General features: G+C 50.3%; 3 protein-coding genes across 7 annotated transcripts; 1 reads left to right on the forward strand and 2 right to left on the reverse strand.

Annotated features, from left to right (window-relative positions):
* Nucleotides 1-366: 366 nt before the first annotated feature.
* Nucleotides 367-5,612, reverse strand: LOC118513937. Of its 5 annotated transcripts, none has more exons than XM_036060321.1 (5): nt 5,416-5,612; nt 3,817-3,927; nt 2,219-2,438; nt 1,910-2,149; nt 367-1,838 (listed from the first exon to the last, which is right to left on the reverse strand). In XM_036060321.1, the coding sequence occupies exons 2-5, from the start codon at nt 3,906-3,908 to the stop codon at nt 750-752; spliced, it is 1,641 nt and encodes a 546-aa protein (XP_035916214.1). In that variant the 5' UTR covers nt 3,909-3,927; nt 5,416-5,612; the 3' UTR covers nt 367-749. The 5 variants fall into 5 exon arrangements, with proteins under 5 accessions (XP_035916214.1, XP_035916213.1, XP_035916210.1 ...); XM_036060320.1 differs by having other exon boundaries at nt 5,376-5,612; XM_036060317.1 differs by having other exon boundaries at nt 3,817-3,936; nt 5,376-5,612.
* Nucleotides 5,613-7,001: 1,389 nt separating this feature from the next.
* LOC118513913 (DNA-directed RNA polymerase, mitochondrial) lies at nt 7,002-12,112 on the forward strand. The gene is made up of 7 exons (XM_036060254.1): nt 7,002-7,261; nt 7,563-7,691; nt 7,750-9,044; nt 9,139-10,618; nt 10,689-11,449; nt 11,528-11,619; nt 11,691-12,112. The coding sequence occupies exons 1-7, from the start codon at nt 7,090-7,092 to the stop codon at nt 11,818-11,820; spliced, it is 4,059 nt and encodes a 1,352-aa protein (XP_035916147.1). The 5' UTR covers nt 7,002-7,089; the 3' UTR covers nt 11,821-12,112.
* Nucleotides 12,113-12,154: 42 nt separating this feature from the next.
* LOC118513941 (SET domain-containing protein SmydA-8) lies at nt 12,155-15,459 on the reverse strand. Its single transcript, XM_036060324.1, has 3 exons — nt 14,611-15,459; nt 13,092-13,318; nt 12,155-13,011 (listed from the first exon to the last, which is right to left on the reverse strand). The coding sequence occupies exons 1-3, from the start codon at nt 15,291-15,293 to the stop codon at nt 12,419-12,421; spliced, it is 1,503 nt and encodes a 500-aa protein (XP_035916217.1). The 5' UTR covers nt 15,294-15,459; the 3' UTR covers nt 12,155-12,418.
* Between the last annotated feature and the right edge of the window lie 27 nt (nt 15,460-15,486).

A 15,486-nucleotide genomic window follows, 5' to 3' on the forward strand; every position in this document is an offset into this window, starting at 1 on the left:
TTCGTTGCTTTTTTTGCTAAATGATTTCTATCCTTTTGCAAAAGAATAGTAAAACTGATGAGAAAACTTTTTTTAAGAAGTTTTTCGACGTCTTCAAGTATAAAATTGCACTGATTTACATTTGTTTCACGTGTTTTAAATTTGAAACAGGATTCAAACACGAGTAGTGCACATTGCATACCTTTGGGAGCATTTGAATGCATGCATATTGCATACCCACAGGCGTATTAACAATTTTATGTCGATTACTTTAAATTCCAGTCGACATTCGAACGGAAACAACGTGTTCGCTTCAAACATGGTTTCAAATAACAGGATAATAAGTTTTATGCTAATTTAACTCCCAATACATCATAGAGACGGCCATTTCAAGCACTTTCCACACTTTATTTTGTGTATTCAATCGATCGGCAATACTCCACACTAAGCACACCAGTCCAGTCGTTATTCTCTAAAGTCTAGTAAGTAAATTCATACAGCAAAGTAAGACCGGGAAGTCCAGCACACAGGCAAGCACATCCATTCGCCAATCGCAAGAAAAAGGTTCTAAATAAAAAAATAATCTTATCACTACTACTACTACTCCCACCTCTACACATTCAATTAGCAGCACAGGGCGACGATGCACTGGATCGGCCTTTCTTCTTCGTGTATGGTTTTGTGTTTCCTTCTTTTTGGTTCTAAAGAATACTTCCCAGCTCAAACGAACCCGGGGGGAGAAGGGGGAGGAGCTCCTGTCCCCCCTGTTCTTACTTGGTAGATTCATTGCCCAAATCATCGACCACTTCGTCCGATGAGATTCGATGCGGTCCAGGTCCTCGGACGCGGTTATGCACCTCGGCAAAGCTGTCCTTAATCTCGTCCAGCGCCTTACCGAGACCGTGCTTGATCTGGTTGAACTCCTGCGTTACCATCGACAGACGGCCGAGCAGATAGTTTAGGTTCGAGTCGACTTCCGCCATGCGGTTGGTGATGAGCGTAACCTTGCCCTCCATTCCGTCCATCGTGGTGAGCGTACCGTTGACGTACGTTTCCGTCTGCTCCTGGAGACGGTCGAGCGCCTGCTTGCTGGACGAGATCTCCTGGTACATGATTCCAATCTGACGCCACACCTGGCTGATCTCCGTTTCGATCTTCGAGCTAAGGTTCGCCAGTGCACCGTTGTGATTGTTCAGGATCGTCGCATCGATCTCATCGAAGCGCTTCGAAACGGTCGAGTTTAGGTTGCCCGAGCTGGCCTTAATCACGTCGCTAACGTCGCGCGTGATCTGCAGTATACCGTAATCGATACCACGCTTCGCGTCCAGAATGTTATCGCTCGTCTTGAGCAGGAAATCGGACAGCCGGGCCATGGTTGTGTTCATCATGTTAAACTGATCCCGCGCTGTGTTGTGGAACGCTTCGGCTGTCGTTAGCTCCTCCGTCAGTGTCTTCAAAATCTCGTCCACGGATGACTGCAGCACTTCGTTGTTTTCCTTGATGCGAGTAGCGGTCTTGGTGAAGCTCTTGTCCGATGCAGTCAACACCTCCAGGCGCATATCGTTGATCGCTTCCAGCGTTTCGTTAACTAGGCCCTGGATGAACTGCTTGTCGGGCAGTGAGGCTGGGTCTTTGCCGAGAGTGTTGGTGGCCGATCCGGCGGCTGGAATCGTGTTGCTCAGGCTTTCCAGCTTACGCAGCACTTTCTCCTCGAAATCTACGTTCTGAGTCGCAATTACCGGGCTGGTGAGATAGAACTGGGACAGCTTCTCTTCCATCTTCGATATGATTTCGTCCGCGGAGGAAAGCTTCGAGTTGACGAGCTTCTCCGTTTCCTTCAACAGCTGTCGATTAACGTCCTGAAGGGAGAATGAGAATGATCGATAGAAGTTGTTTACATTGGTTCGATAGCAGGATGAAGCAATAGTACCTCAGTAGCATCACGATCACTCTTCAGCTCGGCCAACTCCCGGCGCAGCTCACGAACCGTGCCCGCCACTTCGTCCAGCTTGCTGGCCACACTTTCCTCATCATCATCTCGACCCGCTCCTCCATTGCCCGAGCGGGTCTCCAAGATCTGCGCGTTCTCGGTCAACCACTTCAGGATGCCCTCCAGCGTTTTGGCCACTTTCACTTGTTCTTGGGTGAAGGTGGTGATTTTATCATCGTGCTGAAGATGCAAAAAAGTCACTAAATGAGGCAGTTACACTCGACGGAGTTACCACATCCCACATCTTACATTCATCAGCGTTGTCTCAATGTCACCGGTACGACTCTCCAAACGGCCGATCATGCCCGGCAATGGATCCAGCGCACGCAGATTCTTCTGCACCGTAATCAGGCTCTTCTTGATCATCTCGGCATGGGCACGTTCACGCTGCTCGTGGCGTTCGAGCTTATTGTCCAGCGTGTTGTAGGAGTGTACCAGCGACAGGATGGCGTCACGAATCTCTTGATTGCTGTTTGGATAGAGAGTGGCAAACAAGTGTCTCCTTTAAAATAGAAAATTTACTCCAAATGCTCCAATTATTTGAATTCAACCCAATTTCTCTCCGACATTTGGCTAGTGATGAGTTCCACAACATTCACAGGAGCCAATCAACCCGCAGAAGTTCATTTTATTCCTCCAATTTTGGCAAGATTTCAATCACTGGTCAATTGCTTTAATTTATGTCTGTAACTGACGCCTGAAGAGAAAGACATGCAAGCTGATTTCTGACCGTTAGAAACAATGGCCAAACAGGCAACTTATTGGACTGTTTCCTCTAAACAATGCACTATTTGGAAGCATTTATAAACATCCATGCGAAACCCGCCATGCGAAATTGCCCATCAAATGTCTCGTCCAAATGTGTCCAAACATTTAACGCTACAGCCGCGGACACAGCGCAGCTCCACATTGATGGACACGCTTTTCAGTTCCTGTTTACAGCATGTGGCATGTGCGCACATATCCCATAATCCGCCAACTCCACCGGGCGGTGCAGCGAACAAAGAGACCTGGAAAGACCTCTCGGTAAACAACGTGCACGGCACAGCACAGCCGAGCCAGACGTAAATCAGTGCAGCAATGCAGTAAATATAGCAACCGGCCATTCCGAGCGACCTCGGCGAGTCGCTCCCAAAAAAGGGTTTCCGCCGGTCGTAAACTGCAGCACGATGCGCGTGAAAATTGCGGCAAAAACACAGTCAATCAAGGCGTGAAGCGTGTAGCAGCAGATGCAAATAGCAAGTACCGGGACCCTTCCGGCCTGCTCCAGATGCCCTCCCGGTGCCAGATGCTAGCACGAGTCGACGCGAGCACGGCAAGAAAGATGATCGCTCGGCGTAGCACGATCGCTTCCAATGTCTGGCCGCGCGACCACGGCTGCCGGCCAGTTTTCGGGGTTAAGTTCCACCAATTATGATCAATTATGGTAACGCAAATGGCTGCGAATGGGGTTTCGGTTTCGTTATCGATCCACGTCCACCAGAAGCTAGACTTTCTTTGACGTTGGCCGCGCGGCGGAGGTTATTCTATCGTTCGGGTTCATTGCCATCCGATGATAGTGAAACCGTCGGCCATCTCGGAGTCGGTTAACTCGCGGGGTCAAACGGTTCGCCCAAGACGGCAGACCCTGAGACAGTTCGTTTGATTGTTTGAACTCGATACCCCAGGGCCCAAAAGGGATGCCGGTCATTAACATTCATCTGCGCTTCTGGCGTCCGGAGCGTTTTTCGGGGCCACTGAGGCCCCTCGATTGTGCTTCTCGGAAACGGGGTTTTTTCGTTGCCAAAAAACCATCCCTTCATCGCGATCACGAGCAGAAACGAGCGACAGAAGGTCCATGTACTTACGTAACTTCCGTGGCAGGATGTGCGGCACCGGCCGCACGATACGCTAGGGTGGATACGGCCAGCAAGATCAGCCAACAGAACTGAGTCGTCATCGTTGCGGTTCACACAATACTGCAAGTGCTGAAAGTGAAGAAACGCCAAAGGGAAAGAGAGAGAGAAAAGCAATTTCAGTTCCATTAAACATTTTTACACCCGTCGTTATTATCCGTATTGGATTGCATGAGGCACTTAATGCATGTCATCTGGTGCTAGTGTGAAGGACATGGACGATATAATCGGACCCTCTGCCATATCGGGCAAACTCTTCAAGAAGTGTTGATGTGCGACGGATCGGACTCGACTCAACATTGTACAGCGAATTGGAGACAAATGGAAGGTTCTGTTCGTGATGTTACCAGTGCGAGTTCTGAGAACATATTGATTCTTCTAAGATCCTGCTCTCTTTATAGCTATGTAAAGCATGCTCCGGGAAGTTTATACAAACAGTCGGCACAACAGCAGCATCACGATGAGAATCACGAGCAAGTACTGCCACTTCGAGACGATCGACCGATCATTCTACCGTTTCCTTGTTGATGAATACTCCACGCCGCGCTGAGCGTATGTTTAGTGTTTGTTTTTTCGTCTCAATAGGAGAATGATGATAAATTGGTTTTAAATTATTCAACATTCGCATCTTCGATCACGGGATGACGATATTCTTCTATCAGCTTTCTTTGGCGGAGCGGTTCTGAGCCGATCGACGGCTAAGCTTCCTTGTCGCACGATCAATAAATTTAGCTCCAATCATGAGAATGTTACCAGGCCAAAGGAAAGCTAAGTAGAACTTCCTGCCCAAACCTGTCCAGGCTCACACTCTCACAGTCAAGGTGCACATAAAATCTATGATCGGCCACTTTAGGAAGCAAAGATCGCCACTCTGTGACCTCCTGTGTATGATTTGGTTTTTACAGCCCTCTATCTTACTGCCAGTTTCTTTCGCCTTTCCTTTGCTCATTCCAACTGATAATCGGTTTACACAGTTTGTTTAACCAGCGCTTGTTCTGCCTCGAATCTGCCGACGCCCGCTCGCTCCCGTGCGAGGCCTAGGGACCACACTTGATCCCATAAATAAATCCACTAACCGTTAGTGGCGGCTAAAATTTGATGCTCGAAACTCATAAACATCTTCAACGAGGCCTGGCCATATGGTTGTTCAATTGAACCGTTCAAGAACAGAAAAGCTTCCGATCCGTTCATTGATAAATTGAACCATTTCCCATTGGCATGCCTCTCGTGCGCCCGGGACACATCAAAAAGGCTGTCTGGTGTTTAGGTTTTCCCGTCCCGTTAGGTTCTGGATAATATTTGACCCCCTGCTACTCGAGCTGCAAACACTTGGGACTCGGGAAAACATATGCACACACACGCTGGGCGCAGTCGACAGAGGACCCGGATCGAATTTCGTTGGTACTTCTTGTAGCTGGAGAACCATTTCGATTAACTATTCTAACAAATCTGTTTTACAGCTATGTAGCTTGTTGTAACTTTAAGACTAATAATTAAACTACAATAAAAACCTTTCAGCTAATAACGCTCCTCCTAAGTCCTTTTCCGTACTTAATAATACTGGACCGATTAGCTGAGTTTCCAATAACACAAATTATCCTCCGATGCACTGTGACACACAACAGCACTGAACACTGAAGGAAGATCTCCGATCTCCAAGAACTTCAAACGATCTCCACGGACAACGGCAACCGAATGAATGAAGGATCTGGACGAGCCATCCGCGAGACTTCAGTTCCCAATGACTCTTTGTGCGTGATGATCTTCCCCGAGTGTGGTTCTCTCTTTCTCTGCCAACGGAAATACGCGCAGTTCTGGAAGCTCTGTTTATGCCCCGTTTGCATGTGGCTGGCTCACAGATGTGTGGCCAAAGTAATAGAGAGAGAGCATCAGAGAGGTGTCCGATTGCTGTTTGATCTCGCTGCTTGGCATGAGTGAGTGTGAGTGTTTCTGTTTTATAGAACCGAAGGGAAGGCAGGAAGGATGCTGCGATCTTCGTTCCCTGTCCGAGATCCGAGACCGACAGTGCAGGACACAAAAAAGGATAAGTTATGCAAATTCGAATTCGAATTAAATCCTCTCTTCTTGAGTATTGGATTAACAGCACCAAATTCAAAAGGTCCAGCTGGAAGATGTATGTATAAAAATCGCGATTTATAATTTTATGAAGCACTTTCTTCTGCTAAGTGCTTCGTAATGCACTGTACCATGATGAGTTGCTCAGTGCTAGAACGTGACGCTATCATCTTCTAACGATCGGACTACTTTCAGCCCATTAACGAGGCTGTACGAGAGGTCCCTGCAAGTGCGACCAGACCGGAGTGCGTGTAGGAGGGACCGTAAGCCAACGTTTGTGCTCCGCCGAACCCGCATAGACGAGCACGAGCTTTGTTTACACAAAACCTTCCCGATTCCCCCCCGCTAGTGGGTTTTCATGAATTTTATGTCCCTGCGGCATCCGGATGCATCTGCATCCATCGGTCCGAGGAAGGGAAACGAACATGTGGGTAGAACCTCTTGCTGCCATTACAGTGATCGTGAGGTGAAGATAGACCGATTGATGCACTGTAGTCCTGGGGTGCTCGACATCATTAGCGTAATCGATTCTAGAGAAGAGCAGATCGGATCGCGGGTGTTAATTCAAATTGAGCGATGGGTGCTTAACGTAATGATGACCCTTATTGGGTGGTTACTTTTTTAGGAGCAATAAGTGGGCACCTAGTTGCGACTCAGTTTATAATTTTGTACATCATTGCCTAGATTTGTCGTTTTATCACATTTATACAGCAAATGCTTTAACATTCAGTCCCATTTCGTGATTTTTTTATGTTAAATTAGTATAGTTCAAAAACACTAAATTAAATATCTTTTTATGTCCATCGCTGGTACCATGTGTGCGGCACAATACAACTTCTCCATCTGGCGATATAAACTCCCCTAAATTACGGTATATGACCTACAAATGCATTTCTTTTGCGTATTGTAACATCTGCTAAGTTTTTCTACTTCATTTACCAAACTCTTTATCGAACATCCTTGAGTTTTATTGAATTTTGTCACAAGAATTGTGCCGCTTTGCTTTCCAAACAAAACACACCGTTGACAGCTAGACTCGCTCATAACCGCCCTGTTTGACAGTTGGTTTGTTTACATTCTTTTCGTTGGTCTCGTGCGCGCCCCGATGGTTGCAATCGGCGACGGAATTTGTGGCTTTGCGTTATAAAAATGTTTCGAATGCTTAATTTGCGAAGTTTAGCACAAAGCAAGAACAAAGTACTCGCTCACAAAAGTGGAATCGTGCGGGTGGACTCAACCAGCAGTGTGGTGTTCTGCCCGTTCCGAAAAGTGTCCCATTTATGTAACCGGGAGCGAGCGCACGATCTACTTATAGCACGAGGTGAGTTAAACGTTTTTCCAGCTAGTGAGGGAAAATGTATCCGTTGTTGGGAGTTTCGGAGGAATTTTCATCCCAATCGCTAGCCCATTATTACATCATCGCGGAAACATGTGCTTGCGCGATATTGCGTTTCTATTTTACGTCGCGCGAAAGCGTGCATCTTGACAGATGCACCTCCACTGATCTCCCCCCTTAACCTACCCGTGTATCCACACCCATCGCATCAACGGCCCCCCGGCAAACGTGCCGTTGGTAAACAAAAGCGAACTTAAACCGGCTTTTTTCGTTATCTCGATTTTAGGCAATACAACGGTGAACATCAAACGTGTTCACTCGACGACACCTTCCGCGGAAATTGTGTCCACCGTAGGAGGCAAGAAGACGAAGCGTCGACGTTCGAATGAAAATAAGTTTACCGAGCTTCTAGCAGGTATGTAAATGATAGCGGTAATGTAATTTTCATTCTAAACAATCTCTAATACCTGCAGTGAAAGATGGCGAAACCAAAGAAACGAAAGCAACGGTACAGAAGCTGAAGTCGAAAAAGCTGGCTAACTTCATACACGATCAGATCGCGTTTGAGGCCTGCTCGAAAAGCGCACCCATCGCGTCTTCCATCACAAACACACACGAACTACCTCACACGAGTAGTAGAGCGGTAGCCGGTGGACCGGTTCTGCCCGCAGATATGTCACACTGGAACTTTGAGGAAACGCCGGTCATTTACATCGGTGGTGAAATGAAGGAGACAGACATATCTCCCGACGTGCTTTCGGAAATCATCGAAAGCGTGCAGGTGTTGAAGGAAGTGCACCAGAACCGGGCACTGCGCGTGAGTGGCGTGCTAGCGGCACACGACGAACTAGACCCGGCGCTCGAGGAAGAGGTGGGATTGCTAGAATCGGAAGCGATACTCCCGGAGGAAGCAGAACTCGCGTTCGAAGACCCGATCGATTTAACGAGCACAAATCATGGCGCGGGCAGTTCCAAGAAGACGAAGCGTGCCGGCAAACATCCCTTGCTAGAAGGCCCAGAAAAGGGTAAAAAATTTTGCTCAAAGTATTACAAAACGTCGGAAATCGAGAATCTTGCCCGGCAGCGTAGCTTCCAGATGACGTTGAACGCCTACCTGGACATTTGCATCACCACGGGGATGGTAAATCGAGCGTACGCCACCACGCTTAACTACCGCCACAAGCGCAAACGCCGCGAGTTTGACGTGGGGACGTACAATCAGCTTATTCATGCGTACGCCGGCAAGGGAAACTTCTCACGCGTGAAGGACATTGTCAGGGTCATGCGAGAAGATTCCATTGCACCGAATGCACAAATGTTCGCCGGAATACTCGAATGCCTGGGCCGGTTGGAACCAACCGCCGAGGTGCTCAAGCAGGCGAAACAGTACGTACAGGAAGCAAGCACGGCGGGATTTACCATGACCGACATTCTCAATCAGAGTAAATTCTCGCACGATCAGCAAGACGCAGTGTTGTCGCTGTTCCGCCGACTAGAGCCAAACTATGTGCCTGAATATCGGGCACCGATCCTCACCTACAACAATCATCTGCTCGATCCACTGAACGAGAACGTACTGCCTATCGGAAGCAAAGTGCCGGCAGGGGAAGAATGTCCCGGATCGGAAATAATGACATCAAAGGCGGGCTTTAGCAAGGAAGAGCTGCAGCAGATGGCTCAGAAGCAGGTGGACCTCGAACTGAGCGGTTATCTAACGGTAAAAAGCATCGAAAAGTTCCCTGCACCAACCGAGCAAGTGATGCAGTATGTAAGTAGCAATGGAAAATTGAATCGAAGCAGTCAAACAATGACCGGGAAGTCGTTCTAGGTTGTAATCATTTATCTTATGCTTCCCTTTTTAGCGCAAAGAGCTGGAAGAGCTGAAGAAAGTGTGGTCCAAACAGATCGCAATGGCTTTCCATCGCGATTTCAACACCCTTAAGGCGGTCACGGAAACCAAATCCTCTCGTACAATCAATCTGTTTCCGTACTTGAAGGCCCTGTCGGTGGCACAGTTTACAGAGGTCCTACTCGATGAGGTGCAGATGCTGCTGGAGGGATCCGACACGTTTAGCTTCGTCATATCGCAGCTTCACCGTGAGCTCGGTCGTAAAGTCGAATCCCGCTATCACGTGGAACAGAAGAGGCTCAATGGAGTGTTGGGGAAAACGTGTGAGATTTACGACCGATACGCGTCGGCCATAGCTGAAGGGAAATCGAGCGATAATCCGAGACAGCTGTGGCAGCGGTTGGTGCACGAAACGCGCAGCACTGGACCGAGCATGGATATACAGAGCGTAGCGTGGCCCAAGGCAGCGGTGCTCGGGGTGGGCAAATTCCTGTACAACATCCTCAAGTGTGATCTAAAGATAAACGTTAATGCAACGAACAAATCCAACCGGAAGGTGAAGCTAGTGCCGGCTTTCTACACACTCTTCCGGTACGAGGCAAAGATGGCGAAGGAACAAATCAAACCGCACCCGGTGCTGATGAAGCTGTACCGCAAATCTCAACCGGACACGCTCAAGTTTGACGTCAATCTAGTCCCGATGCTTTGTCCCCCGCAGCCCTGGAGTACGCCTCGGAACGGTGGATACATACTGGCCGAGTCGGATCTTATTCGATTGCCTCACCAGGCGCACCAGCAAACGGAGCGGATAGACGATGCGGACCCACAGGACATGTATCCCACGCTGGACGCATTGAACCAGCTGGCTAGCATTCCGTGGGTCGTGAACGGACAGATACTGGATGTGATTGTGCAGGTGTTTAACAATGGTGGCAATGCGAAGCTGGATGTCCCGGAACCACCTTCCTCGTTGCCACCCGTTGTGGAGTCGGTCCCGAGAAGTGAAATGAGTGGGTACGAGAAGTACCATCTGCTCCGGAAGCGGCTTTACCATCGACGAAAGCAGGGCGATATGTACAGTTTGTGGTGCGATGCACTTTATCGGCTCTCGCTGGCCAGCTACTTTCGGGACAAAGTGTTTTGGTTGCCGCAGAACATTGACTTCCGGGGAAGAGTTTATCCGATTCCGCCGCATCTGAATCATCTAGGGCACGATCTCGCCCGCTGCCTGTTGGTGTTTCACCAGAAGAAACCACTCGGACCGGACGGGTTCCGATGGTTGAAGCTGCACTGCATCAATTTGACCGGCCTGAAGAAGCGCGAATCGGTTGAGGAGAGACTGAGGTACGCGGACGAAATTATGGACGACATACTGGACTCGGCCGATCACCCGTTGACGGGACGGATGTGGTGGAGCAACTCGGACGAACCGTGGCAAACGCTGTCGTGCTGCATGGAGATTGCGAAGGTGCATCGGTGTCCGGATCCGGAAAGTATGTATCGAATGGCGCGCGAGCTTTTATGAGAAACACAACTGAAGCTTTACTTTATTCATTTATTTAGAGTTTGAAAGCGGATTCCCGATCCACCAGGACGGTTCCTGCAACGGACTGCAGCACTACGCCGCCCTCGGTCGAGACACCCCAGGTGCAATAAGCGTTAACCTAGCCCCAGCGGACGTTCCGCAAGACGTGTACAGTGCGGTCGCCGCCTTGGTGGAAGAAAACCGAGCCAAAGATGCCCAAAACAACGTGAAAGTAGCCGCCGTGCTGGAGGGCTTCATCCGGCGCAAGGTGATCAAGCAAACTGTGATGACGACGGTGTACGGTGTGACGCGGTACGGTGCCCGGAAGCAGATCGCCCGCCAGCTCGAGTACATCGACGAGTTCCCGAAGGAATGGATTTGGCCCGCGTCGAGCTATCTGACGGTGAAAACGTTCGATGCGCTCAGTGAAATGTTTACCTCGGCCAAGGAAATACAGGACTGGTTTACGGACTGTGCGCGCCTGATATCGGCCGTGTGTGCCCAGAACGTGGAGTGGGTGACGCCGCTCGGATTGCCCGTGGTGCAACCGTACAACCGAGCGGATCGACCGGTCGCGTCCAGCAAGTCGGTACAGCTGCCGGAACACTTTGCGATGGATTCGTACGAAAAGCCGAACATCATGAAGCAGAAGAATGCGTTTCCGCCCAACTTTGTGCACTCGCTGGATTCGAGCCACATGATGCTTACGTCGCTCTACTGCGAGCGGGCCGGGCTGACGTTCATTTCGGTGCACGACTGCTATTGGACGCATGCCTGCACTGTGCCAACGATGAACAAGGTAGGAGAAGGATGGTTTTTTAGGACGTTTAACAGACAGCTGAAAGAGCACGTTTGCTTCTTTTTCACCCTCCACCAGATTTGTCGCGAACAGTTTGTGGCCCTGCATTCCGAACCGATACTGGAAGATTTGTCCAAGTTTTTGGTGCAAAAGTACAGCTACGATGAGAAGTAAGTGCATGGCGCTCCTACCGATATTCATCGACATATTAACCCTTCTCTTTGGTTCTCCCTTTGCCCAGCGAAATCAGCAACGACGGTTCGGTAATTGATCTCACCAAGCGCAAGCTGAACCGTATCCTGCAGCAGTGCCCCGACAAGGGTGATTTCGACCTACGCAAGGTGCTTGATTCGGTGTACTTTTTCAGCTAGAAAGTTGCACCAAATGTTCGTGGTCTAGTCCATGCCGTCTCGAGCACTGCTGCTGCCCAGTATTCCCGTATGCCGCCTCGCTCGAATGCTGCCCTGCCTGCTGCCTTACAACAGCCGCCTCCCCAAGTGAGCTGAGTTTTATAAACCCAGAATCGACCGTTGAACGCGCGAGCACGGTTTGCCTGTGTTGACTATTGTCAGTGAAAGTGCTGCAAGTGATGCGTTTTGTTTGTTTCGAAAGCGACGCCTGGCAGGTACGCTGAAGCCATAAAAGAAGTCTTTTTTTAGGTAAGAAACATCGCCCTCTTTAAATGATGAACTGAAAGAAAGCTTGTAAGGTATGTATAGCCCACTTTATTGTAGTACATCGATGAAAACGGTTTGTAACGGAACGGTGACATGGAAAACGAACTGCGCTGCGAGGACGCAGCATTAAAGCTAGACACCTAAACAGGTAGGAAAACGGGTCAGGGTTTTGCGGGCCGGTTGTAGCAACCCGAAGCCGCTCGGACCCCTGAGCCCGAGTGCAGCAAAGTACATCACAAATAGTTTCTAAACCTACACGGTGCGAATTCTTCCCATACACCACACACACACACTAGTCGAGTGTGGCGATGCTCTGCCAGAGCTGTGCGAGTGATTGCTTGGCCACGTTCGCCAGTATGCCCTCGGGTGTCATCGGATCTTCCCACTCGAGAATGCCGCCGCATTCCTGCAGCACGTGGGCCGCCTCGGTGAGCTGCTGTTTCAGTGACTGCCCATCCCGAGTGTCCTCGCCCCGTGCGAAGGCGGACTGGGCGAGCATGATGAGTGGTGCGTGCAGCTCGTACAGTATCATCGCCCGGGCCCGCGATTTTCCCGGCTCGAACACATCCAGCACGCGCAGTATGCTGCGGCACAGCTCAACCTTACGCTCGAGCAGTACATCCGGCAGTTCGGCCATCTCGTACCCGGGAATGCGCCCATACAGCTCGATCAAGCTGTGCCGGATGGAGGTGTTGATGAAGTGCATCGGGTGCAGCACACTGCGGTACTTCTTGTACACGGCTTCGTACGCTTCGAGCCGGCCGGACTCGTACTCGAGACAGGCCAGCTCGTCTATTTCGTTGTGTATGGTCATGACCGCCTTCTGGACGGCGGCACCGGATGTTTTGAAGCTACACTGAGCACATTTCCATTCGGCATTCTCATCTTTCGTTGGTGGGAACGGTTGTAGGATGAATTAGAATGCTGTGTGTGGTGTGGAACTAAGAACCCCTAAAGTCACTTACCTAGTGGATCGGTAGAGGTGATGAATCCTCCATGGCATTTGTTGCAGAGCAGTGTGCTGAAGTGCGTTCCCAGCTCGGTTGGATCGAGGCACCGGGTACAGCGGCATGTGAAGAATTTACTCATCTTTAGAATCGATTGACGGGCGACTGTGCCGGTCAGGGTGTAGGTGTAGGTCGTGTAAAGCTTCTCGCCTTCTGCGACATCGACTGCAACACGCGCTTCTAACCTGTTGCAAGGAATGGAAAGGTTTAGCTGGTTGTTAGCATAGATTAGAATGAAATGATGATACATTTCCAGGAATCTCTCTCACTCTCTCTTCTCTTGGCCTAACGAAGTTTCTTAGATCATGCCTGTCATTTCTGGTTTACTAGACTTCATGATACCATGTAGTGGGATAGTCAGTCCTCACTGCGGGAGTACGGTCTGGATGGGATTTGAGCACAGGGCCTGCCGTATGAAGACCGGCGCCGTTGTCGCTTATAGCAACGGGCCCCCCCCCCTGCTTCTTCTTCTTCCCTTCCACTACAACCTCGAGAGGTTTCGGCCTGCCATTTCAGGCTTTCTGTGACTTGATTTTACCTGTAGAAAGTAGTCAGCCCTGCGTACGGGGAGGCAATCTGGATGGGATATGAACCCCGGATCTGCCGTGTGAAGACCGGCGCCGTTATCGCCTCGGCCATCGGACCGCCCACTGCTAGCTACCAAGGATTTTTCTGAGTTTTCGATTCAAAATTGCTCCGGCCCCCAGATTGTTCTGGGAAATGTGCATTGGATTCATGAATTTGCCAACGAATCGCCGGAATCTCTAACTTTTCCCTTCGATTGATGAGCTCCCTCTCTTTTTGGGAATGCTCCAGACTGTTGGAGAACTACTTAAGACGACTTGAGCTGTTAAAGAATAGCTCTGACTAGTCCTGAGCAGCCCAGGATTACTGCAGATAGTCTAGACTTACTTCGGACAATGTAGAACTAAATCGTAACGCTTGGGAGCAGTTTCGTTGGAAATAGAAATGTTTGATTGCAGTTCTGAGTTGATTTGAAGCTTGAAAGGGCTGTTACTCATCATTAGCTTCAACGGCAGAATGTCACTCCGAGCCGCACTAAACCGAATGACCTGCCTGCCTGTCCCGTCAATTTCGCCGTAGAACCGGTTGCTTCCCAAAACATGCTACTCAACATGTGTGCTGCGTTTTGTTGTCGGCCGATGCTGCGCTTGCACCGGCTGTCGCGTCTGCCCGTCGTCTCTAAGCCCCATTACCTTCACTCACACACACAGTGGTTTTTCTCCCGAAAACGGTGGAAAATCTATTTTTACCGTACTGCCAAGACACCAGAGAGAGAGAGAGGGGTTTCCGATGATGCCGATCACTAGATTGGATAGGAATGTCCCCTCGAACTCCCCTCGTCCCCCCCACGTCCGCAGGTCAGGTCAGGGATCGATGTTCAATCGACAATGTGTTTCTTCGTCGTTCAGGCTGACCTGAATGATGTTGCTACAGTGTTGTGTGCGGGGCTCACCTGTAACCGTCGCTCGGATGAATCGAATGAACCACGTTCGGCACACAGTTGTGCGCCATGATCGCTAGCTGCGGGTAGAGACCCCGCAAGCTGTACCCGTTGCAGGTCCGGCCCTCGAACGCGTTCACGTCCAACAGACCGATCGCTCGCTGCACCAACTCGCGCGAAAACCGGCTCCCAAGCTTGCAAGGCCCGGTCAGAAACGACACAATGTTGTTCTCGTCCACCTTCCAGTTGGCACTTTCGCGCCGCTCTGCGTCGTGGAACTCCATCGGTTCGATCTCCCGGGCCCATCGGGCCTCATCCGCTTCCTTCGCCAGCAACACCCGTAGCGGCGTTATGCAATCGAGCTGCACACACCCGGCCGTCGAATCTTCCACCGGCCGGAATCGTACACCGCTCGCCGCAAACACCTCACACTCGCCCCGATGATAGACGAGCTCCGACTCCGGACCACTGCAATCCTCGCACAGTGGCCAACCGCACCGTGCACACCTGGGACCACCTTCACCACCGTCGACTGGACAGCAACACTCTAGACACAGTGGAGGACTGTCCAGCTTCGGGCCGACCGCGAACGGGAGCTCTTCGAACAGTCGATCGCCTGCCCTGAGATTGCGCCCAGCCACACCATAACGACCGAGTTCCGCACATTCCAGCACTTGGTAGGCACCGTCACCCATACTACTTCTACGTACTGTCCTGTCACGTCGTCACACTAACCGAGAGACCGCGTGGTTTGGTCAAGGAATGTTTCCCGCTTGCTAACGAACGAACTAATGGCGCACTTCGTGTTCGGGATGGTTGCATTTATAGACTACACGATCTTAGGCCCCGTGGCCCCAACGCACGGTGGGTCAATCCGGTGGCAATAAT

This window comes from Anopheles stephensi, chromosome 3 (genome assembly GCF_013141755.1).
Source record: "Anopheles stephensi strain Indian chromosome 3, UCI_ANSTEP_V1.0, whole genome shotgun sequence".
Classification (NCBI taxonomy): Eukaryota; Metazoa; Arthropoda; class Insecta; order Diptera; family Culicidae; genus Anopheles; species Anopheles stephensi.

What these genes read in the sequence shown, in the direction of transcription:
- LOC118513937 (XM_036060321.1), bottom strand. Translation starts at nt 3,908, where the DNA reads ATGACGACTCAGTTCTGTTGGCTGATCTTGCTGGCCGTATCCACCCTA. An exon ending in CATCCTGCCACGGAAGTTAC is followed by an intron (nt 2,439 to 3,816) that starts GTAAGTACATGG and finishes CTATCCAAACAG; the next exon opens with CAATCAAGAGATTCGTGACG. An exon ending in TTGAGACAACGCTGATGAAT is followed by an intron (nt 2,150 to 2,218) that starts GTAAGATGTGGG and finishes TTGCATCTTCAG; the next exon opens with CACGATGATAAAATCACCAC.
- LOC118513941 (XM_036060324.1), bottom strand. Translation starts at nt 15,293, where the DNA reads ATGGGTGACGGTGCCTACCAAGTGCTGGAATGTGCGGAACTCGGTCGT. An exon ending in CATCCGAGCGACGGTTACAG is followed by an intron (nt 13,319 to 14,610) that starts GTGAGCCCCGCA and finishes TCCTTGCAACAG; the next exon opens with GTTAGAAGCGCGTGTTGCAG. An exon ending in CACCTCTACCGATCCACTAG is followed by an intron (nt 13,012 to 13,091) that starts GTAAGTGACTTT and finishes CACCAACGAAAG; the next exon opens with ATGAGAATGCCGAATGGAAA.
- LOC118513913 (XM_036060254.1), top strand. Translation starts at nt 7,090, where the DNA reads ATGTTTCGAATGCTTAATTTGCGAAGTTTAGCACAAAGCAAGAACAAA. An exon ending in CCGAGCAAGTGATGCAGTAT is followed by an intron (nt 9,045 to 9,138) that starts GTAAGTAGCAAT and finishes TTCCCTTTTTAG; the next exon opens with CGCAAAGAGCTGGAAGAGCT. An exon ending in AAGTACAGCTACGATGAGAA is followed by an intron (nt 11,620 to 11,690) that starts GTAAGTGCATGG and finishes CCCTTTGCCCAG; the next exon opens with CGAAATCAGCAACGACGGTT.